The 24,739-nt window shown below is 38.5% G+C and overlaps 2 protein-coding genes across 2 annotated transcripts; one reads left to right on the forward strand and one right to left on the reverse strand.

Annotated features, from left to right (window-relative positions):
* Positions 1-16,238: 16,238 nt before the first annotated feature.
* Positions 16,239-17,830, forward strand: LOC148544526 (uncharacterized). Its single transcript, XM_088498951.1, has 2 exons — positions 16,239-16,643; positions 16,841-17,830. Exons 1-2 carry the CDS (start codon positions 16,239-16,241, stop codon positions 17,828-17,830), a joined length of 1,395 nt encoding a protein of 464 aa, XP_088355077.1.
* A 3,151-nt stretch (positions 17,831-20,981) lies between these two features.
* On the reverse strand, positions 20,982-22,551 carry LOC107615499 (E3 ubiquitin-protein ligase ATL6). The gene has a single exon (XM_021111126.2). It carries the CDS (start codon positions 22,386-22,388, stop codon positions 21,195-21,197), a length of 1,194 nt encoding a protein of 397 aa, XP_020966785.2. The 5' UTR covers positions 22,389-22,551; the 3' UTR covers positions 20,982-21,194.
* Between the last annotated feature and the right edge of the window lie 2,188 nt (positions 22,552-24,739).

Consider the following 24,739-nt stretch of genomic DNA (forward strand, 5'->3'; position numbering starts at 1 on the left):
ACAATTTGTTGACTGCATGTGTGATTAGGTGCATGTGTTAGCATTATGCCATTATTTGTATATGATACTTTGAAGCTTCCACCATTGAAAAAGTTGGCAGCCCATTTTTTTTTTTTTTGCAGATAAGAGCATAATCTCAGTGGTTGGCATTGCGGAAGACGTCTTGGTGAGCATTAAGGGGTTGACTTTTTTTATTGACTTCTGCATTCTAGAGATGCCCTCTAATCACTCAGGAAGACCTTCATCTATCTTGCTTGGAAGGCTATTTTTGAAGACTTCTCGGTTTAAATTAGATGCCTTCTCGGGTACATATTCATTTGAGATTGATGGAAAAGCAGTGAGCTTCAACCTTGATGAAGCTATGAAGCACCCACAAGAAGACCACTCTATCTTCCAGCGTGACATTATTAATGAGACTGTGGCTGAAGTTCACTGGGAGGCAGTAGATGAGAAGAACATGGTTCAAGGTGCAAGTGTGGGAAAGTCCTCTGAGTATATGAAGACACCTTGCCACCTCCAATGGTTCCGGAAGATCAAGTGCCAAGCCATGAGCTAAAAATGGAGTTGAAGCCCATTCTATCTCACCTAAGGTATGCTTATCTTAAAGATAATCTACAGCTCCCAGTTATCGTTGCAAAGGAACTTACCTCCCAACAAGAGGAGCGTCTGCTTAGTGTGTTGAGAAGAAACAAGAAAGCTATTGGGTGGAGTTTGGCGGACATAGTAGGTATAAGCCCTTAAGTTTGTGAGCACTGCATTTTTCTAGAGGAGGGAGCGAGGCCTATCCATCAACCTCAAAGATGGTTGAACCCCACAATTCTGGAAGTTGTGAAGAAGAAAGTGACCCGACTGCTTGAAGCCGACATTATCTATCCAATCTTGGATAGTTAATGGGTTAGTCCAGTACAAGTGGTTCTGAAGAAGTTTGGCGTCACAACAGTGAAGAATGAAAATGGGGAACTCATGGCTACAAGAGTGCAAATTTTCTGGAGAGTGTGCATTGACTACAGGTGCTTGAATTTGGCCACTCGCAAGGATTACTACCCATTACCTTTCATCGATCAAATGCTTGATCGCCTATAAGGTAAATCACACTATTATTTTCTAGATGGTTATACTGGTTATTTTCAAATCCATATTGCTCCAAAAGATCAGGAGAAAACAACTTTTACATGCCCCTTTGAAACGTATGCATATAAGAGAATGCCTTTTGGTTTATGATATGCACCGGCTACGTTTCAAAGGTGCATGATGAGTATCTTCTCAAATCTTCTTGAGTATTGTATGGAAGTATTTATGGATGACTTTAGTGTTTATGGTGATTCCTTTGACCTTTGTTTGGATAGTCTAGCTAGAGTATTAGAAAGATGTGCTAGTTCAAACCTTGTGCTTAATTTTGAAAAATGTCACTTTATGGTAAAGCAAGGTATTGTTCTATGCCATGTTGTTTCTAATACTGGTATATCTGTTGATCCTGCAAAGGTAGATGTTATTTCTGGTTTACCGTACCCCTCCTCTGTGAGGAAAGTCCATTCTTTTCTCGGTCATGCAGGTTTCTACCATCATTTTATCAAGGACTTTAGTAAGGTTGCACTACCTTTGTCCCATCTGCTGCAGATATGGACGTAGAGTTTGAATTGAGTGAGGACTGCATGGAAGCATTTGACAAGCTGAAGATTGCCTTGGCTCAAGCTCCTATTGTGAGAGGGCCTGACTAGAGTAGGCCTTTCGAGATCATGTGCAACGCATCTAACTATGCGGTAGGAGCGGCACTGGCTCAGCGCGAAGGTAAGGACCCATACATTATTGCTTATGCTTCTAAAACTTTAGATGGTGCCCAGTCTAATTATACTACCACTGAAAAGGAACTTTTAGCTATTGTTTTTGCTTTGGATAAATTCTGAGCTTATTTACTTGGAACCAAGGTGGTAGTATATTCAGATCATTTAGCCTTGAAGTACTTGTTAGCTAAGAAAGAGTCTAAACCAAGGTTAATCTGTTGGATATTGTTATTGCAAGAATTTGATTTAGAGATCAAAGATAGGAGTGATTCCCAGAATTTGGTGGCGGACCACTTGTGTCGCCTAGAACATATTAAAAGTGACTTCACTCCTATCAATGACGCATTTTCACTTGATAGCTTGCAAGCAATATCTGAGGTGGTTCTTTGGTATGCACCCATAGCTAATTATTTGGTTAGTCGTACCTTTCCTCCAAATTTTTCTAAGCATCAAAAGGACAAACTTAAAAGCGAGTCCAAGTATTACATATGGGATGACCCATATTTGTGCAGATGTGGTGCTAACCAAATAATTAGGTGTGTGCCACAATTCGAAATCCAATCAATTTTAGAGGAATGCCACTCTTCTGAAAGTGCTGGACAATTTGGTCCTCAATGGACTGCAAGAAAAATTTTAGACTGCGAATTTTGGTGGCCCACACTTTTTAAGGATGCTAATGTTTTTTGTGACTCTTGCCACCAATGCCAAAGGTTTGGAAATATATCCAAGAGGGATGAGATGCCCCAACAACTTATGTTGTTTTGTGAAATTTTTTATGTTTGGGGTATTGACTTCATGGGTCCATTTTCAAACTCGAGTGGTTTCTTATACATTTTGTTAGCTCTAGACTATGTTTCTAAATGGGTGGAAGCAATTCTTACCCGTACTGATGATGCTAACATTGTTATTTCTTTTGTTAGGAATAATATTATTTGTCGCTTTGGATCACCACGAGCAATCGTGAGTGATCAAGGCTCTCATTTTTATAATAGAAGAATGACAGGTTTGCTGAAAAAAAAACGGCATCATTCACTAGGTGGCGACGGTTTACCATCCCCAAACGAATGGCCAAGCCAAGGTGTATAATAGAGAGATCAAGCGCATACTGAAAAAAATTGTCAAACCTCATAGAAGGGACTGGAGCTCTAGGCTTGGAGATACGCTATGGGCCTATCGCACTGCTTACAAGACACCCATCGGCATGAGTCTGTTCCGCCTAGTCTACGAAAAGGCTTGTCACCTTTCGGTAGAGGTGGAACACAAAGCTTACTGGGCTGTGAAGGAATGCAACTCAGGATTGGGAGGATCCGGGATTGAAAAAAAACTACAATTAGAGGAATTGGAGTGCCTTCGACTAGAAGCATATGAAAACTCAAAGCTCTACAAAAAAAAGGTGAAGGCGGTCCATGACTAGAACATCAAGAGAAGAGAGTTCAGAGCTGGGGATCAAGTCCTTCTCTACAACTCAAGATTGAGGTTAATGCCAGGCAAGTTGAGGTCAAGGTGGGATGGACCCTACGTGGTGGAGAAGGTAGAACCGTACGGAGTTGTCCACCTAAGCCACCCCTCAAGCCCCACCTTCTTCAAAGTCAATGGTCACCGTTTGAAGCTGTATCATTGTGTGAAGATGAAGAACAACAAGGAGTTGGAGATCTTCCTCTTGAAGGATCCAGCAAGGAAAGAGGACTGAGCTTATGGACCGTCTAACTTAAGGACGTTAAAGAAAAGTACTAGGTGGGAGGCAACCCACCATGGTATGATCTTTCTTTTTTATCATTCTATTTTCTTTATGTGCTTCTATTTATTTCGTTCTTTGTATTTGTTAATTTTTACTTCAGCATGTTTTTTCCTTTTATTCAGAAAAAGAAAGATTGCAGCTAACGCGTAAGCGTCAATGATGCACACACGTCATATGGAGGTTTGCTCTCTAGTATAATGAACAGAGAGTTATGCTGGAATTGTGCGGGAGGGGTGCCTGGCGCACAACCCACCCCACGCGATGCGTGATCCACGCGTATGTGTGATCCACGCGTACGCGTCCGTCACTAGCCATTTTGTGGCTCCACGCGTGTACGTCAGCGATGCGTACGCGTGGTATGAAAAATTGGCATCTTTTGGTACATTGAACAAAGAGTTGTGTTGATATAAGGCTAGAATCATGCATCTAGCACGAGTAGAAGTCACGGGTATGCATGACCGATGCTTACGTGTCACTGAGATTACTGCTTACCCACGCGTACGCGTGGGCGACGCGCACGCGTCATAAGCACCGAATCACTTAATTCAGCGTGCCACCTAGACCTCTTTTCTTTTACTCTTCTCTTCTTTCTCTAATCCTAATACTTCTTCATTCTTTTTCTTTCTTCCTTCTTGCTTCCTTCTTCTAACCTTCTCTCACCACCACCGGCGGACTACCATCGGAGACCACCACCTCCGGTAGCCACAATTTCCTTTCCTTTTCTTCTTTTCTTCCTACTCATCTTCTCTCATTCTTACTCCCATTTATCCCCCTATTTTCATCTTCTTTTTAAGGTTTCTTTTCTTCCTCTCTTATACTCTTTCATTCTTCTTTTATTTCTTGCACTTGACTATTTTATTTATTAATTGCATATTAGCTTTGTCATTTGTAATTTCTTTTTCATTCTTTTATCTTGCATTTTTATGTTGGTGTTGGAGTTTTATTTAGGTGATTATTTTTCTATATCTTAGCTTCTTTGTGTTATGAGGTGTGCTTTGACATTGGCATCTTATTTTGGGTATCCTATACACTTGGATTGGTTACCTTACTTCCTATTTTTAATTTGCACACTAAGTGTTTGTGAAAAAGCTCTCATGGTATTTTGATTTATTTTCTATTCTATTCTTGCACCTTAATGCCTCTTTTTCATAACCCTTGCAATCCATGTGTATTGCGTTTAGTATTCATTAATTGTCATCCTAAAAGTGTTCATTATTTTATTGCATGTGACTATTATTATTGATATTGATGCTTGAGCTACTCTTCTCATGCTTGTTACTTGCATGCTTTTATCCCTCTTGCATCTAGTTGTTATGATATGCCTTCATGATTTCGATTGATGTCTTCCTTGTATGTTGTAGCAACCATGTATTTAAGACACTATCTTTTTCTTTGGCATTCATTATCCCTTGGACTTTCTTCCTTCCGATTTTTAGCTCTCTAAATTTGACGTTCCTTCACTTTCTTCCTTCTTCAGGATGGCCATCAAGAGAGGAAAAGAGAAGGCTTCTGACAAGAAACCAGCGAATAAGGGAACTAAAAGAGCACCGGCTAAGGCGCAACCATCCACAAGGGTCAAGCCACCTACTAAGGCGGGTGAAGAGGACCATCCAAGTTGATGAAGCGGAGAAGGCATTTCCCGCACGGGACTCCGCACGATTCACTAACCGTTACTGTGAGCAGATGTTTCCCATTTTAGCAGAGAGAAACTATCATAATGAGTACCTCCTCATTCTTCCAGCTCATTTCATTGACTTTGTGGTGCCCCGCATTCAAAGGAGACAGTGGGGATTTGATAAACCCATATTTTATGATGTATTTTGTGCTCAATTTAAGTGATTTATTCAATCCTTCACCCATTTATTCATGTAAATTTCATGGTTTTACTTTTCCTTCCTTATTTTATGATATAAGTGAAAAACATGTTTCCTATGCTTTAAAAATATTAATTTTAATTACTTTTTTATTACCATTCGATGCCATGATTTGTGTGTTAAGTATTTTCAGATCTCATAGGATAGGAATGGTTCAAAGGACAAAAAGGAAACATACAAAAATGGAAGAAAAGCACAAAAATGGAGTTTTGAAGAAAAAGGCAGCGACGCGAACGCATGGACGATGCGAACGCGTGCCTAGCGCGAAAATGCAGTGACGCGAATGCGTGGATGATGCGGACGCGCGCCTTGAGCAGAACGCAAATGATACGTACGCGTGACCGACGCATACGTGTGACAAGGAAAACTCCCAGATGACGCGAACACGTGACCCACGCGGACGCGTGACAGACACTACGTACAAAAATCTGTAGAAAAATACCCCCAGCGATTTCTGGACCATTTTTTTGGCCCAAATCCAAGCCAGAAACACAGAATATAAGCCAGAGAATGAAGGAATCAAAAGAGAGACGGAGATAAAACTGAATAATTCATAATTTTAGGTTTTAGATGTAGTTTTTAGAGAGAGAGGTTCTCTCCTCTCTCTTAGGATTTAGGATTAGGATTTCTCTTATTTTTAGGATTGCTTCTACAATTACAGGTTCAATATTCCTTTAAATTACTTTCTAGTTTTATTTATTCTATTACTTTAATTGTTATTTATCTTGTCAGATTTGGCTTATGGACCATTCATGTTATGATTTTCTTAATTAATATATTTGAGGTATTTCAGATTTAATTTTTGCTTTAGTTTAATTGTGAATGATTTCAATTCAATTTAGATTTATTTTCTCTTTTTGGCTTTGGTTAAGTAATTTATAATACTTGAGTTATCAAACTCAACTGTTGATTGGAATTGGAATTCTTTGCTGGTTAATTTGTACTCCAATAACTCTAGTCTCTCCATAGGAGTTGACTAGGACCTGAGGATCAAATTAATTTGTCTACTTGACTTTCCTTTGTTTAGCAAGGGTTAATTAAAAGTGGGAGCTGAATCCAATTCTCTTCGCACCTGATAAGGATAACTAGGATAGGACTTCAATTTCTCATACCTTGCCAAGAGATTTTATTAATTATTAATTTATTTTTCTTGTCATTTAAATTACTTGCTCCTTAATTCAGAAACCCAAAATTACACTTTTACTTATAACCAATAATAAATCATACTGCCCTGCAACTCCTTGAGAAGACGACCCGAGATTTAAATACTTCAGTTATAAATTTTTATTGGGTTTTGTTACTTGTGACAACCAAACTTTTGTACGAAGGAATTTTTGTTGGTTCAAAAACTATATCTACAACGCGATTATTTTTATAAAATTCTTTACTAGCAAAAATTCTAACATCAGGATTCTTAAGGAGGCAGCCGCGAGAAGCCAATCTCTCTTGGGTAGTTGAATTCTACGCCAACTATCATTCGCCTACACTGCAATCAGTCTATGTACGCCAAAAGTAAGTCCCTATCTCCGAAGGTGCCATTCAGAGAGTACTTGATCTTTTACCTAGTCCAGAGGAGATGGATGCTTATCAAGAGGCCAAACTTGAGCGCCAGACATACCAGTTTGACTGGAACAGCGTCCTGAGAGTCATCGCCCAACCTGATAGCAATTGGATCTCTAGGCAATACCGGACTCGTCCCAAGAGCATCTCCGCCCAAGAACTCACCTTGGAGGCTCGTGTGTGGGCATAAATCATGTCCCACTACATATTTCTGAGCACTCATGAGTCTACTTTCACTGCTGACATGGTCGTTCTTGTCTGGTGCATTCTCACATAGCAACCTCTCAACTTGCCAAGACTCATTCGACAGGCTATGGGCCGGGTGCAAATCGCGGGCAGCCTACCTTTTCCCGCATTGGTTACAGACTTAGTATCTGCAGCAGGAGTCTCCTATCGGGCTGGGGATACGAGAACCATGATTCCTCGGGATGATGAATTTGTTCCAAATGGGAAGTATATCAGACCTCTAGCACCATCTGTGAGCCGGAATGAAGGCCCGACCTTCGACGCCCCTTCATCATCCGTTCAACCATCATCCACACCTCATGCACCACCACCACCCACCAATTAGTTGCTACTTGAGATCCTTGAGATGTTAGACCGGCAAAGCCGGCGGATTGAGCAAATAGAGCGCCGCAACAAGCGCCGATACAACTACTTGAAGGAGCTCGCTGTTTATACTCACCCACCTCCGGAAGAACCCGATAGCCCGGAATCCACTTCACATGACAGCATGGAGAGCCATGACAAGCCGAATAGTGGAAGTGATGATTCCAACCCCACTTTGCTCATCACTGATGGCACGGAGGACCGTGCCAAGCCTTAAATGTGGGGAGGTCGGTAACTGACTTCTGAAGGTAACATCTATCTCTCAATACCAATATTTTATTTTTTTTGTTAGATAGGATAACTTTCATGAGTAGTAGTTGCTTGCATTTAGGTATTACTTGGTTGAAGTGATAAATTCTTTTTCAAGACACTATTCTATAGCATTTCACTAATTTGAATTAAAATTTTTTGTTAAACTTGTTTGAAGATATTTAATTTGGAACATGGTTTTAGAGCTCGAACACACAAAACCAGTGAGATTTTGAACCTATTTGATTGGTTGCATTTTATCAACCCATGTTTTATTTTAGTGTGTGTTGTTCTCTCTAAAATTGTGATCTATATCTTGCTTGATTCTATATTTCCATGGTTTGATGTATGCATACACTTATGTGATTGAGGCCATGTTTTACTTAGCTCACATATCCATATGGCCTTACCCTATCACTACCCTTTGTAAGCCCATGTTGAGCCATTTTACCCCATTTATTCTTTATTTTAGCACATCATTAACTCTAAGCGTAAAACAATAAATGTCCCTAATTTGAATCCTTGATTAGCTTAGACTAGTAAAGTGTACAGGAATTAAGTGTGGGGAAATTGAATTGGGGAATACATGTTTAGAAAATTGGGTATTCTATATTCCTATATGAAAATATGAAAATAGTTGGGCACTTGTTCATGCATCTAACACATTAATCATATGCATTAACTACCTGAAAAAATAGAAAAAAAATAAAAAAATATGAATAATAAGAGAAAAAAAAAAGAAAGAAAAAAGAGAAAGCAATAAAAATAGGACAAAATGCCCCAAGGCTAATAAGTGAACTAATGCATATGACTTGTACTTAAAAGATATCAAGGTGCATGAATTTATGGAAAAATAGTTAATGGATGGCTAGGCTTTGCATTGTGATAACATGGAATGTCTTAAGTTAGGTAGGAAGTTTAGGTTAATCAAGGATTTGGATTTTTGTCCACTTAACCAAATACATTCTTACCTTGATCCTAACCCCATTACAACCCTTGAAAAGACCTCTTGATATGTGTATTTGTGCATTAAATTGTGTTGATTGGTAGAAGAAAAGTAAGTCTTAGAAAGCAATATTAGTAGAGAACCGAGAGAATCGACCCATAAACACTTGAGTGATTAGAGTGTATACACTTCTAATGAGGGTTCGGTGCTCAAGTCTTTGTTCTCGGCTTTCATGAGCTTTCTTCTTGCAAGTTTACTTGTTCTTTATTTTGAGATTTAAATTAGTGAAATTCACTTATGGTTGTTCATAGAGAATTTGTTTACTTTAAACCAAGTAGGTAGAAGCATTTTAGCATGTAGTTGCATTCGCATAGATAGGTTGCATTGCATGAGTCTCACCTTTTTCCCCTTTATTCTTTTGGTCTTCCTGAGCTTAGCATGAGGACATGATAATGTTTAAGTGTGGGAAGATTTGATACACCACTATTTTATGATATATTTTGGACTGAATTGAGTGGGTTTTATCAACTTCTCTCACACTTATTCATGTAAATTGCATGTTTTTCATTTCCTTCCTAATTTTGTGCTATGATTAAAAACATGCTTCCTAGGCCTTAAAATCATTAATTTTTAATTCTACTTTGTACCATTCGATGCCATGATGTGTTTGTTAAGTGTTTTCAGGTTTACAGGGCATGAATGACTTAAAGGATGAAGAGGAAGCATGTTAAAGTGGAAGGAACACAAGAAACTGTGGAGCTGAGAAGCGAGGAGCGACGCGCACGCATGGCTGACGCATGCGCGTGATATGAAGCATCTTACAGCCACACGTACGCGTGACCAGCGCAGGAATTCAGCGACGCGTACGCGTGGCCGACGCGAACGTGTGACAGAGCGTCACGTCTGCACTTAACAGAACTCGCTGGGGGCGATTTCTAGGCTGATTTGGACCCAGTTTCAAGCCTAAAAATACAGATTAGAGGCAGGGGGCAAGCTGAGACTAAACACACTTCACTTTCACTTTAGTTTTAGTTTTAGTTTTGAATTCTAGAGAGAGAAACACCTACTTTTCTCTAGGATTTGATGTTCTTAGTTTGGTTTTGAATTGGATCTTGAGAGAGCTGCTACTACTTTCCATTAGAGTCAATTTTCTTCCAGTTTTCTCTTCCAATTTTCCTATTACTCTTTTCCTTTTGTTTATTTTGCATCCACGTTTGGATCTTGTCACTTTTGACTATTATTAATGCATTGAAATATTTTTATATTTATTTTTATTGCTTGTTTGATTCGTGTTGATTATTATCTGTGCCAGTTTTAATTTGATTAATTTCTCAGAATTACCATATCTTTTATTTATTCCTATTATGTTTTATTGAAAATGGCATTCATGTTAATGACTTAAAGCTCTCAACTTGACTTAGGGATTAATTAATTGAGATCCCTTGAGTTGTGATACTCAAGTGTTGATCCGTAATTGGGAATTGCTGGCTAACTCAATTTTCACCAACTATAGTCCTCCCCTATGAGTGACTTGGACTTGTGAATCAGAGTTAGTGAAAACCACTTGACTTTCCTTCAATTGTTAGAGGATAACAAAGTGGAAGCAATGAACCTTTACTATCATACTTGGGGAAGACAACAAGGATAGAAACCCCAATTATCTCCCCTAACCAAGGCCTTTTATTTCAAACACATAACATCTTTTGTTAATTGCTCATTGCGTTAATTTCTAGTTATTTATTTATCCATTCTCAACCTCAAAAATATCCAGAAAAATCCTGATCAATAATTTGCATCATTGTGTCAACTCTTTGGGAAACGACACGGGATTCTACTCCCAGTTATTTATTCTTAATTATGACACACTTTTAAATTGATAGTGGAATTTTCATCGGTTAAAACTGTACTTGCAACGCCATTTTTATCAGAATTTCTTAACCGACATTTTTCCACCCACCATAGATACATAAATTACCAATGCATTCGTATCTTAGTCCCACCACTACTTTTTTCTGATTCGGCCATAACAAATTAACATTGCCTTTAATTTGCTTCCCAGTATTAACGTTAATTTTTGCCTTGATTATTCTGGATTATAACTTTAAATATCCTTACGTCAATGATCTTTCTGATGCTATTGCCTATCTTTCTTCCAGCCTCCAGCATTTTAAAACTCTCGAGAAGACTCCAAAACTGAATCCAAATCGAAAAGATTTCTATCACATTCTTCCTTTCGTGATCCTTCTCCTTTTGTCTCCTTACATGAATACGTAATTTTTAAAGAGTTACGGAGTTCCCTATTCAATACGAATCACATCCAATTCATTATCAAAGAAGAATTGAAACGGATTCTTTCCACGTGCAGCAACTAAAAATCATTCGCACTATCCCAAATGGTGCTTAATGCTTTCTCTATAGTACTATTGAGAAGGTTTTATCAGCAAAAAATTTTTCAATGAGTCTATGAATACACGTATTAGTCCCTTGTCTCACATCTTCTTCCTCCAAAATAATCACATTCTCTATTTTTTCATCATGCTCTTGATTGGTATTTTGATTAGAGTCTCTTCCCTTCTCTATGGTGATATATTACACTAGTTTTGAAGTTAAAAAAAAAAATTAAAAGAGTTGAGAATTGACAAAAAAAAATAGTTATATTCAAAAAATTTCAACAAAATATTAGAGAATTTTAATTAAGTCACTCTTAATTTTTATTAATTTCTATTTTTAACATTATAATAATATAATAAATTAATTATATATTTTATAAAATTTTATTAAATTAAATCAATGGATGTTAATTAAAGGTCATGTCACTCTTACAATGATTAAAGTATATCAATGCTATTAATTATTTAAGAAGTTAGACTCATCAAATTTAAAATATTAATGATTTGTTGATCTGTTAAATTTTTACATCAAAACATGCTAAATCAAAATTCATAGCCCCACACATTCATATTGGGAGACAGAAAAAAACATATGTAGAACCAACATAAGCACATGTTCTCTAATTTCTATCCGCTAATAAAAACAAAATAGAACCAGAGAATTCAGGTATTTTTGTTGTGATAGCTATTAACTTTATTTGGTGATGCCAATTAATATTTGCACCGTCATTGGAATTTGAGAGGAAGCTTCATTAACTGTGATCTAAATGCATGCAACTTTAGTTCTTATAATACTTAAATATATATAAAAAATTAAATAATGTATATCCTATATATAATGGACCTATATATAATATTCTCATCATCATTATTGTACGTTCAAATTAAAGCTTGTAGCTGGTTCAATTATTATTTCATTTATATCAAGCGGAGGTACTGCTTATTTAGTTTTAAAATCTTATCTTTGCGAATAATAATATATACTATGCCATGGTTATTTTGATGATAAACTTTTAACCAAAATTCTGGTTATTTGGATCATATCATCTTATTTTGACAATAAAAATCTAATAAAAATTCTATTATATCTTTAGTATTTTTTTCAAATTTTTTTGTGTTGTCAAAATAGTTGACTAACTGGACAGAGAAGAAATAATAAGAGCAAAGGATATAATAGTATAAAAAATTCTATTAAAATCAAAAAAATTTTCTTTTTTGAGAAAAAAAAAATCCAACGTGCTCGGTAGGGTAGCCTATCCACCATATGGGATAAAAATTGGTTCGGGTAAGATAGGATCCGAGTTTAAGTATATCTTATCCTATTTTATATGTATTTTATATATAACACATATTTTATAAAAATTAGATATACAGTAAAAGAGGTAAAAGTTGATTTAGTTAGAATAGAATACGAGTTTAGGTGTATTTTATCCTACTCTATTTGTATTTCATATATAACACATATTTTATAAAAATTAAATATATATAATAAAAGAGGTGAAAGTTGATATTACAATCTTTTTTATATAATGACTTAAAATAAATGAACAACTACTAAACTAATTAGTTAATTTAGTATTTTAAAGTATTTCTATATTTATAAAGTTAATACAAAATAAAAATAAAACAAAATTTTGATATTTTTGTAAATAGAATAAGATAGAATAGAATGTAGAATTTTAGGGTACAGCTAGTATTAAAGTTGAGAGATTCTCAACCCACGAGTAGAATAAAATAGAGTTTTAATAAAAATTTTAATCCGCAGATAAAATTAAGGTAGAATCTAAACCCTATTTTATTCTACCTATTGCCATATACAATTTATGTGAAAAATTTTGAAATCAGGCTGGCCAAATATATATAAAAAAAATTAAAAATGAAAAAAGTGTTGGAAGTAGATCGCTCAATTCACATTTAGTTGCAACATTATAAACACTGAATGCATGCTTTTTTGACTTTTAACTGCTTATTCTAATAGTTATGAACCACTCTTCAATTTTTGACCAAAATTAAATTGCAAATGAATTCCTCAAATATGTCATGCTGTCAAATTATATTTGGTATTTTCGTTTCCTAATTTTTCTACGAAGAGAAACTTTTGGAGTAATGGAAAAAATAAATAAATGATAATACGAGAGAAATAATAAATCAAAGTTATTTTAATATAATTAAAAAATATAAAATAAAACAAGTGATAATTGAAACATATAAAATAAAATAATTTTAGATTGTTTTGAACTATTTTTCTATTATTTCTCAAATACTTTTGTAAAATAAAATATTAGGTTCCAAAGCAATATAAGAATAAATTTTTCATTTTTGTCTTAAAAGTCTAGAGAGAGGCCAAGTCAAACAAATTAAACTAATGGCTTGGAAAGTAGTTTCCAAGCTTTTTCTGATACTGTCATGCAAAAGAGGTGCTTATATACAAGACTCATTCAACGAAATTAACTTGACATTTTTTTCTACTTATTAAAAATTCATGTGGAGAGAAAAAACTTTACACTAGTTTATATTTATGGTGAAGAGTATTACTTCCAACATATGGAATACTTACAAAAAAATATTTATAAATCCTTAGCTATAACAATGAATGTTTGAGCATTTTTTTAATGTTTAATTTGTTGGAAATCATATGAAATTAAAATATAGATAAAATAGAATAATAAGCGAGTGTAATATTTGAAAACTAAAAAAATGCGAGTGTTGTAATAATACATGAAAGTATCCTTGTAATTAATTTACCTTAAACATTTTTAGTGAGGATTATGAAAAAAATCTCTTCTAAGGTTAGTTTGATTTGTTTATATGAAATTTTTAAATATTTTTTAATTTAACATTATTTAATTAAATAATGTAATAAACACTTTAGATTGTTAATATTCCATTATTTGACTATCAATTTGAGACCTAATAGTACTATAAATTCTATGGTAATACATTATGGCATCCCTCAAGTAGTTTAATAAATTATATGACCATGATCCAATTAGAGATACTTAATATTATATTATATATGGTGCCATTTGGATTACTTGGATGCTTACTTCTTTACTTTAGTTCTTTTACGCTATCTTAGTCAATTAGATTCTTAACTTGTGGAGAGTGCAAATTTAAGCGATAAATTAGAAAAGTTTTATTTATAGCAACATTCCAACTAAAGTATTGTTACGGATCCGGCTCACGGATCCTACACCCAGAACGGTCTCCGAACTCAGTTACCAGGGTCCGATCCCCTTCGTCCTTCCAGAAGGTCCGGAACCAACCCACTAGAGCTCCTAAACCAACTTTCGAATTCAAACGTCTCTCTTATCTTAGCCAAATAAGATAAGATAAGATAAGATAATTCAAACGTCTCCCTTATCTTAGCCAAATAAGATAAGATAAGATATTCACCATCACCTATAAATAGAAGACCCAGGTCCCTCCAGGTATTCATTCATTCCTCACACCTTCTACCTCTTAGATCCATTCTGACTTGAGCGTCGGAGTGTCTTTGCAGGTACCACCCCGCATTGCTCCAGGCAAGTGATCCGGCATCTGCCTCAACCCGCAAGTTCTCGATCCATCTCTCAACCCGTACCAGAGATATCTTGTACATTGGCGCCGTCTGTGGGGACTTTGCAACGTTGTGGCGGCATGGCGGATAACCCAGAAGAGCAATCATCAAACTCAGATTTCTTGCGTATAACTGAGAGCAAAAAGGAATAATGTTTCCTTAACTTGCATCACCTTTGCATGTTTATGCATCCTTTCGCCCTACTCCAACGGCGAAATCCCAAAGGAATAATGTTTCCTTAACTTGCATCACCTTTTGCAGGTTTATGCACCCTTTCGCCCTACTCCAACGGTGAAATCCCAAAGGAATAATGTTTCCTTAACTTGCATCACCTTTGCATGTTTACGCACCCTTTCGCCCTACTCCAACGGCGAAATCCCAAAGGAATAATGTTTCCTTAACTTACATCACCTTTGTAGCGATAACACACCTTCGCCCTATTCCAACGGCGAAATCCCAAAGGAACAATGTTACTTGCAATTACCTTCTTAGTAATAACACTCTTTATGCACCCTCGCCCTACTCCAACGGTGAAATTCCAAATCCTCTGAGCCCAAAGTCTCGCCTCCCTTTAGTGGGACACCTCCACCTCTTGGACCCTCTCATTCACCACTCCCTCATCCGTCTCTCCAAGCGCCATGGCCCCATCTTCTCCCTCTACTTCGGCTTCATACCCACCGAGGTTGCTTCTTCTTTTGAACTCTTCAAGCTCTTCCTCCAAACCCACGAGGTCACCTCTTTCAACACTAGGTTCCAAACCTCTGTCATCCGCCACCTCACCTGTGACAACTCTGTCGCCATGACATCATGAACGACCTCCTTAAATGCTACCACCGTGGCCAAGCTCAGACCTCTCAGGAGCCAATAGATCAAGAAAGTTCTCAAGGTTCTTGCACAGATACGGGGGATAGCCAAATCGTGGCGGCATGACGGAGAACCTCGAGGAGCAATCCTCCACCCGACACCCCAACTCAAACCCACAAAGCCCAACTCCCGAACTCCAAGATAACACTCCTCCCACCCATGGGAGGATAATAAACGCGGCACATCGCCAACCAACCCCAACCCATCAACAACCAAGAGAGGACAATCGTCCTTCCACTGAAGCCCGGCCACCCGATGGCCTGGGAGAGAAGGGGGTCCAGATAATCCAAGAGTTGTGCCTCAGGGTGCAAAACCTCAAAGGCCGAGTCACACCCAAAGAACGGTACCACCCGGAGCATACAAGCCAAGCGACCTCCAGGACCTAATCTCATCGCGATACCAGGAATACCAGGCCCCCTGAGCAACAACACTGCAAACAGCACGATCGCAGCATTTCCCTAGACCCGAAACACCGACGCGAAGAAGACGACCGACGGCACCATCGGGAGGCCAAACGAGTAGGAAACATGCACGTGATAATGGAAGCCATCCCATTCACAGAAAAATTCTTGAGAGCCAAACTCCTGAAGGACTTCAACAAGCCTACTGACATGAAATAGGACGGGACTAACGATCCCTGGGAACACCTAACGGCCTTCGAGGCCAGGATGAACCTGGAAGGAGCCGCCAACATGATCCGGTGTAAGGCCTTCTCGATAACCTTAGCTGGCCCTGCGATCAAATGGTTCAACGCCCTCCCCAACAGATCCATAACTGGCTTCCACGATATCTCACGAAAGTTCATGGCCCAATTCACCACCAGAATCACCAAAGCTAAACACCCCATCATCTTATTAGGGGTCACACAGAAACAAGACGAATCCACACGAAAATACCTGGACCGCTTCAACGATGAATGCCTAACGATTGATGGACTCACGGATTCCGTCGCAAGCCTTTGTTTAACCAATGGGCTTATGAACGAAGACTTCCACAAACACCTCACCACCAAGCCAGTATGGACGATGCACGAGATCCAAAACATCGCCAGAGACTACATAAACGACGAGGAGGTCAGCCAGGTCGTCGCCGCCAATAAACGGCAACACGGCAACACCCCACACGGCAACCCGACTCCCCGCCATAATCCGATGCCCAGAGAAAGTCAAATAGACCAACCCAAACAAACCAACACAAACCGACCATCCAGGATCGGGAAATTCTCGAACTACACCCCCTGACAGCCTCGATTACCGAGATATACCACTAGATAGTGGATTGGGGTATTATCCCGAAAGCCCGACAACTCAGAGAAAGAACGGGTGGCAACAAGACCCTTTACTGCAACTACCACCGAGGTTACGGACACAGGACACAAGATTGTCTCGACCTTAAAGATGCCCTCAAACAAGCTATAAGAGACGGCAAAACCCCAGAGTTCGCCAAAATCATCAGAGAACCAAAACGCGCGGAAAAAGACAGGTCGCCTAAAAGGAAAGGATGCAACCTGAGAACACAAAAACAACCTCCCAGGGAAAGTCCAGAAGACGACCCGGCCATAGTAGTAAATGTCATCACGGGCAAGGATGTGTCAAGCAAGTCAAGATCAACACTAAAAAAGGACCTCAAAGTCTTGGCCGTCAGAGATCAAGCCCCAGCTACCACAGCCGACAAAACGATAACTTTCTTGCCCGAGGATTGCCAGCACAGCACCTCGGCCGAAGACGCACCTTTCGTCATCTCGGCGAAAATTGGAACAGGACTAGTTCAGAGAATACTGGTGGACACCGACGCAGACTCCAACATCCTCTTCCGAGGTGCCTTCGACAAGCTCGAGCTCCGCAACGAAAATCTCCAAACATACCGCAACAGTGTCACGAGACTCGGAGACAACTTCCTCAAGCCAGACGGTTCCATCATTCTTCCCCTTACCATAGGGACGGGAAGCCAGAGGAAGACAATCATGTCCGAGTTCGTGGTCCTCAAGAACTCCACCGCTTATAACGTCATCCTCGGAAGGAAAACAATCAACGACCTCTCCGCCGTCATCTTTACCAAATACCTTCTAATGAAGTTCACGGCAGAAGATGGCTTCGTCGGAACCATCCACGAAGACCGGGAAACCGCGGTAGAATACGACAACATCAGCCTAGCCCTACGCAAGAGATTCCGAGACGCAGCAGGAATCTTCCTTTCTGATCTCGATGCACACCAAAATCCACGCAGAACCATGGGAGGAAACGACAAAGAAGCAAAGTAGGGCCTTGCAGACAAGGTCAGGAGTATAGCACACCTATGTGAGCTAGTCTTAAAATAGAGAATAAGCCTAAGGTACAATGGCAGCACGGTACGACGAGACTTCGGACCAGGAGACCTCGTCTTATGACAAACAACATCGGTCTACCCACTCCCAATAAAACGGATATCCAAATAATAAAACGGATATCCAAATAAGTAAACGGCTACCCGGGAATCGATCACCCCGAAGCCAATAAAACGGATATCCAAATAACAAAACGGGTATCCAAATAACAAAAATAGCGGCCCGGGGATCGATCACTCCGAGGCCAATAAAACGGATATCCAAATAATAAAACGGATATCCAAATAAGTAAATGGCTACCCGGGAATCGATCACCCCGAGGCCAACAAAATGGATATCCAAATAATAAAACGGATATCCAAATAAGTAAACGACTACCCGGGAATCAATCACCCCGAAGCCAATAAAATGGATATCCAAATAATAAAACGGATATCCAAATAAGTAAACGGCTACCCGGGAATCGATCATTCCGAGGCCAACAAAACGGATATCCAAATAAGCAAACGGCTACCCAGGAATCGATCACCCCGAAGCCAATAAAACGGATATCCAAATAATAAAACGGATATCCAAATAAGTAAACGGCTACCCGGGAATCGATCACTCTGAGGCCAACAAAACGGATATCCAAATAATAAACCGGATATCCAAATAAGCAAACGGCTACCCGGGAATCGATCACCCCGAAGCCAATAAAACGGATATCCAAATAATAAAACGGATATCCAAATAAGTAAACGGCTACCCGGGAATCGATCACCCCAAAGCCAATAAAACGGATATCCAAATAATAAAACGGATATCCAAATAAGTAAACGGCTACCCGGGAATCGATCACCCGAGGCCAATAAAACGGATATCCAAATAACAAAATGGATATCCAAATAACAAAAATAGTGACTCGTGAATCGATCACCCGCAAAGCCAACAAAACGGGAATCCAAATAAGCTAAATAAACAAAGTCTTGAAATCGGCCCACCAAGAGGCCTAAAATAAGTTCACAATAACGGCCCAAGAAAGGCCACACAAAACAAGCATGAGCTGACGGTCTTCCAATTCGCGGAAATCCATATTGACCAACATCCTACCAATTGGTACATGATGACGTCACGCCTTTTTCAAGCCCCTCACAGTCTCCCGAACTACAGAGAATCAGACTCTCCAATGACTTAGCATTGAGACCAAGAAAGCATACTCTCATGCTCCGGGGGCAACTGTTCCAGACCCGATCTCCGGGCCCTTCTTCGGAACGGTCATCAAACCCGGCATGTGATGAGATGCCCAAACAATGCGCTCCTGGCCTAACCATGAAACGGCTAGGAACTCCCCAAATCCTCGACCTCGATCGGAAAAACCAAACAACGATCTCCTTGCCAAACCACAATGGCGAGAAAAATGTTTCTCCAGCGATGAGACTGAGCACACTCACTCTCTCGCTCCGGGGGCAACTGTTACGGATCCGGCCCACGGATCCTACACCCAGAACGTTCCCCGAACTCGGTTACCAGGGTCCGACCCCCTTCGCCCTTCCAGAAGGCCCGGAACCAGCCCACTAGAACTCCTAAACCAACTTTCGAATTCAAACGTCTCTCTTATCTTAGCCAAATAAGATAAGATAAGATAAGATAAGATAATTCAAACGTCTCCCTTATCTTAGCCAAATAACATAAGATAAGATATTCACTATCACCTATAAATAGAGGACCCAGGTCCCTCCAGGTATTCATTCATTCCTCACACCTTCTACCTCTTAGATCCATTCTGACTTGAGCGTCGGAGTGTCTTTGCAGGTACCACCCCCCATTGCTCCAGGCAAGTGATCCGACATCTGCCTCAACCCACAAGTTCTCGATCCATCTCTCAACCCGTACCAGAGACATCTTGTACATATATATATATATATATATATGTATATTATTCAAAATATAAAATTAAAGCTAATGAAACTATCCTCATATAAAAGTAATATCTCATATGAAAAGTACAAAGTCATATTTAATTTCTACTAGGACTATCATTGACCATTCATGTTAAAAACGAAAAAAAAAATCTCTGATTTTATAATTTTAAAATACATAAATTTTTAATTAATTAAAAATATAAAAATATCTTTTATTTTTTAAAAAGTAAGATATTTAAATTTGTCAATCTAAAATATATAAAGATAAATAAATTTTTTAAAAGAACTTAAATATCTTTCATTTTTAATAATAAAAAATATTTTTATATTTTTAATTAATAAAAAATTTATTTATCTTTAAAATAAAAAGTTAAAAACTTATTTATCGTTTTTCTGATAGATAATTTGAAGCAAATGAATAAGGCGATTCCTCAATATATGTTATTGAGTCATGCATGCTACATGAATACGGGAATTTTTTACTTATCAACTGCTATTTTTAGAATTAATTATTGAATTATTACATTTTAAAATATATTACTGAATTGTTATCTTTTTATCATGGTAGTAATATGTTTTAAAATAATAATAATTTGATAATAAATTTTAAAAACAGTAACAAATAAATGAAAAGATGTGAATACAAAAATTAATTAACAATAATTGGTCATTAAAATAGAATAAAATAATATATAAATATACTATAACTAATTTATGGTGTTCATTAAAAAAAAATCTTTACAATATTTTCTCTAGTTTCTCACAATGACTTGAGTACTACTTGTTTATTTGAGTACTGTTTGAATATTTTGTTTATCTAATACGATACTCCACTTATTGTGTTAAATTTCCTAAAATAAAAATAATAGACCCATGGTAAAAAGCCAGAAATCAACTAAGAATAGACCCAAAATTTCAAGGAAACCAATTTCACTTTTTTCAAAGTTGCACACTTGCTTATTCAAAAAGTTAGTTGCTGATAATAACAATCTGAAGTATAAAACATATTTAAAATATGTGCATTTGAATGACTTTTTTATTAGTTTTTAATTTTTATCTAGAAAAATCATCACTAATAAAAAGATGAAGCTTTAGATGGACCCCTCATCACAGAGTATAGCCCTCACCATAGAATATAGAAGACGCAGGTAAAATAATTACTCCAAAATCCTCAACCTATCTCATTTTGCTTATAAATTCTTAACATTCTTAATTGAACTGAAATTTAATTTATGATATGATTTCACTGTGTATCAATAAATGTGCTACTTATACACATCTTTACAAATTTCACGTTGGAAAACCAAAATCGTGGCCAAATAATAATTATAAAAAAAAAAACAAACAAAAGAATAAATACAAAAGAACCATTTAAGTTGGGTTCATAGAAAGCTCAGTTAAACCGGTAGATGGTCTATTTCTGATGTTGCTGTTGGTGCAGTCAGAACTGGTGGTGCAGCTGCTGGAGCAGCCGATGAACTTCCGCCGCCGGCGCTATTAGCCACCCGTGGTGACTTAATTGACGACGCCCTAACGAGAAACGGTGGCGCCATAGTGAAAATCCACCGGTCCGACTTAAAAACCCGGTCTAACCGCCTTGTAGACCAGCCCCTACTACTTCCTTCTCCGCCCCCAGTTCGGTAACCCCTCTTTGAGCTCCCTTCTCTCGGCAAAATAACCAAGCTCCTCGCTCGGTTCAACTGAGGTTCTAGAATCTTCTTCCTCACTTCCAAAGGCAATCTTAAAGTGAACCGCTCTGTGTCCTCACCTGGTTGGACCAGCGAGTGCCCGGTCGAATGTGATCTCGGAAACCTCCTCGGCCTCCCCGACCGGGAACCCCTGGTGCGGTTCAAATTCAACGCCTGGTTCATATTCAAACACAATACTTCCCGTTCATCAACACTTACCCTTTCATTCTTATTACTCTCCAGATTCTCACTTTCTTGCTCCACAGCAACTACGACGTCGCTTTGGTTCCGCGATTCCAAATTGCGCGGCGAGGACAACTCGTCGTTTGCCAACTCCGGAATCACGACGGCGGCGGCGCCGCGTACGGAGTCTCCCGGTTGTGGGAGGAGGTCGGCTCTGCAAACCGGACACGTGGTGTGAGACTCGAGCCACTCGTCGATACACTCAGGGTGGAACACGTGGTCGCATTTGGGAATCAAACGCAGCGTTTCAGTGTCTTCAAACTCGTTGAGGCACACTGCGCATTCGAGTGCTCCCTTTCCAATCTTGTGGATTTTTACGACTGAGTACTCTAAGGTTGGGAACGAGTCGATGACGGCAGGGTCGAGACCTCGGTGACCACGGCGGGATCTGCCGGTGGCGACAAGGTGGCGGATGCTGGCGGAAGGAGAGTCGGAGCAGTGGCGGATGTAGATGGAGAAGAATCCCATGAGGAAGAGTGCGGAGACGAGGATTACAACTATGATCGCCATGGAAGGGCTGAAACGGTTGTAGTAATTGTTGTTTTGGTTGTTGTTATCGGATTGTGCTCCGGTGAAGGGAAAGAAGAGAAGCAGGTGAAAGAGAAAGAAGGAGAGAAGGATAATTGCGTCATTTGGACGGTTATGCAAAATGGAGGTCATGGTGGTGTTGTTTTTGGTCACTGAACAACGTTTTGTTGAGTTGTAGAGAATAGAAGAAAGAAAATAAGGGTGTTAAGAGTGAAGGGGGTTTAGCTTATAAATGGAAAAAGTGGGAATCGCTGCCAGTTGTTGAGGAACGGAAGGTAAGAATGAAGCTGAGGGTTTGTATGTTTGATTGAAATCTAATTAATTAAGTGATTTAAAGTTGTGGTCAGAGACGGTGTACTACGTGGACTAACTTAATGCCGCCGAAGCTTCCATAGAAAAAATATTTGGGGGACCAACTCTATTAGGAAGGAAATTAATTAGGAAGGCAGTTAATTAATGAAAAAAAAAAGTTCACTAACAAAAAAAATAGAGACCATTTAAATAAAGACACAAAAAATGATTTTTTTTTAAAGATGTGTACACGTATCATAATATGATTGAACATTTTTATTAAACCGGTTAATAAGCTATTTTTTAATAAACCACAACAAAATCAGTTTATCATAGCAAAAATAATAAGTCCAATTGTCTGTATTATAATTATTAGATCTGGTTTGTTTCGATCGATTTACACAATATGAACCGAATTATATTTAAATTCTTTTATAAAAAGATAAATATATCCTTGATTTTTTATTTTGCAGATATTTAAATTCATAATAATTTAAAATACAATTAAGTTCCTATAAAAAAATTTCTAACCCTAACCCCTTATCTCTGCCCAAGCCAAAATTCAAGCCTAACGGTGAAATAATTTACAGCCTTCTGGATCGTGGTTTAAGGTTTGGCTCTGTGATTTACCTGATCTACCAAAGCTTGGAAGGTTTTGCAATGGAAATATTGCCTTAAAATTTTCATTACCAGACAAATTCTCACTAATCGATTACCAAAAGATGGAGAGCTTTTGTGCAGGTGCTGTCAGTGTCAATAGGTGGACAGAAGTTGAATTTAAGGAGGATAAAGATCCAGTTTTATTGGAAGTTGATCTCAACTCTGCTGTACGGAAAGCATTTGAAGGAATGGTAAGTGTTCCGAGGGTTACCTGAAACTGTAGGTTGATCTCGGACGAGATCTGCGGTGGTCGTGGCTTTCCCTTTTAATGCACGCTTTTCATTGGTCCAACTTCTATTGTCGATCCTTCCTAAGTTATTTTTAGTAATCCATTTTTAGTCAGACCTTGTCAGGCCACTTTTTATGGAGGTCCGACTTCTTCTTTGTGGGTCCTTCTTAAGTTATTTTTAGTAGTCCATTTTTAGTCAGACCTCGTCAGGCCACTTTTTATGGATTACTTTTTATAACTTTTTGCGTTGGTCGTTTTGTTTCGACCTCTTTGTAAGTTATTTTTAGCAGTCCATTTTTAGTCAGACCTCGTCAGGCCACTTTTTTGGATAACTTTTTACAACTTTTTGCGTTGGTCGTTTTGTCCGACCTCTTTGTAAGTTATTTTTAGCAGTCCATTTTTAGTCAGACCTCGTCAGGCCACTTTTTATGGATTACTTTTCATAACTTCTTGCATTGATATGTTTTAATCGCTTGCACTTTGCCGACCTTGTCGTGATCGAACGGTGAATTTGGTTTTCACGTTGTCGACCTTGTCGTGATCAAATGGTGAATTTGGTTTTCACGTTGTCGACCTTGTCGTCATCGGGCGGTGAATTTGGTTTTCACCTTGCCAACCTTGTCATGACCGGACGGTGAATTTGGTTTTTACCTTGCCGACCTTGTCGTGATCGGAAAATGAATTTTTTCGCTCAAATCAATACGTCTTGGTAGGAAACCTTTTAGGGAATCTGAAAAATTTTATTCAAGTAGAAAATAGACATATAGACAAGAATGTATTCATATAAGTGCTTACCCTTCTAAATCGGGCAATTTTGTAGATCTTGGCTTGGTGCCTCATTAAAAAACCTTTTTCAGGAAAAAGAGTGCACCTTAACCTAAGATCTTTATTATTGTCTAACTATAGTACCTTCTTAGATTACAGGCATGCCATGACCTTGGTAGCTCTCGTCCCTTGAGGTCAGACACCTTGTAGCAGCCTTTTCCCAGTACCTCTACAACTCGGTAAGGTCCTTTCCAGTTAGCTACTAGCTTCCCCTCTCCTGATTGACCTGCTCTGATGTCATTTTGGATTAGGATGAGATCGTTGCAGGTGAAGCTTCGCGGATTACCCTCTGATTATACCTTGAAGTCATTTGACGCTTTAGCGCTTCCTCTCTAATTCGAGCTCCTTCTCGGACCTCGGGTAGTAGGTCAAGCTCTTCTCTTTGATTTTGGGAGTTGGCTTCTTCATTGTAGAGGATTATTCTAGGAGATCCTTTCTCTATCTCCACTGGGATCATTGCCTTAATTCCGTAAGCAAG

Source organism: Arachis ipaensis, chromosome B9 (assembly GCF_059453495.1).
Source record: "Arachis ipaensis isolate K30076 ecotype BB chromosome B9, ASM5945349v1, whole genome shotgun sequence".
Taxonomy (NCBI): Eukaryota; Viridiplantae; Streptophyta; class Magnoliopsida; order Fabales; family Fabaceae; genus Arachis; species Arachis ipaensis.

Bases quoted from the DNA above. Each gene is read 5' to 3' on its own strand.
- LOC107615499 (XM_021111126.2), bottom strand. From the start codon at position 22,388: ATGACCTCCATTTTGCATAACCGTCCAAATGACGCAATTATCCTTCTC.
- LOC148544526 (XM_088498951.1), top strand. From the start codon at position 16,239: ATGAACCTGGAAGGAGCCGCCAACATGATCCGGTGTAAGGCCTTCTCG. The intron at 16,644-16,840 runs GTCAGCCAGGTC...ATATACCACTAG, and splicing joins ACTACATAAACGACGAGGAG to ATAGTGGATTGGGGTATTAT.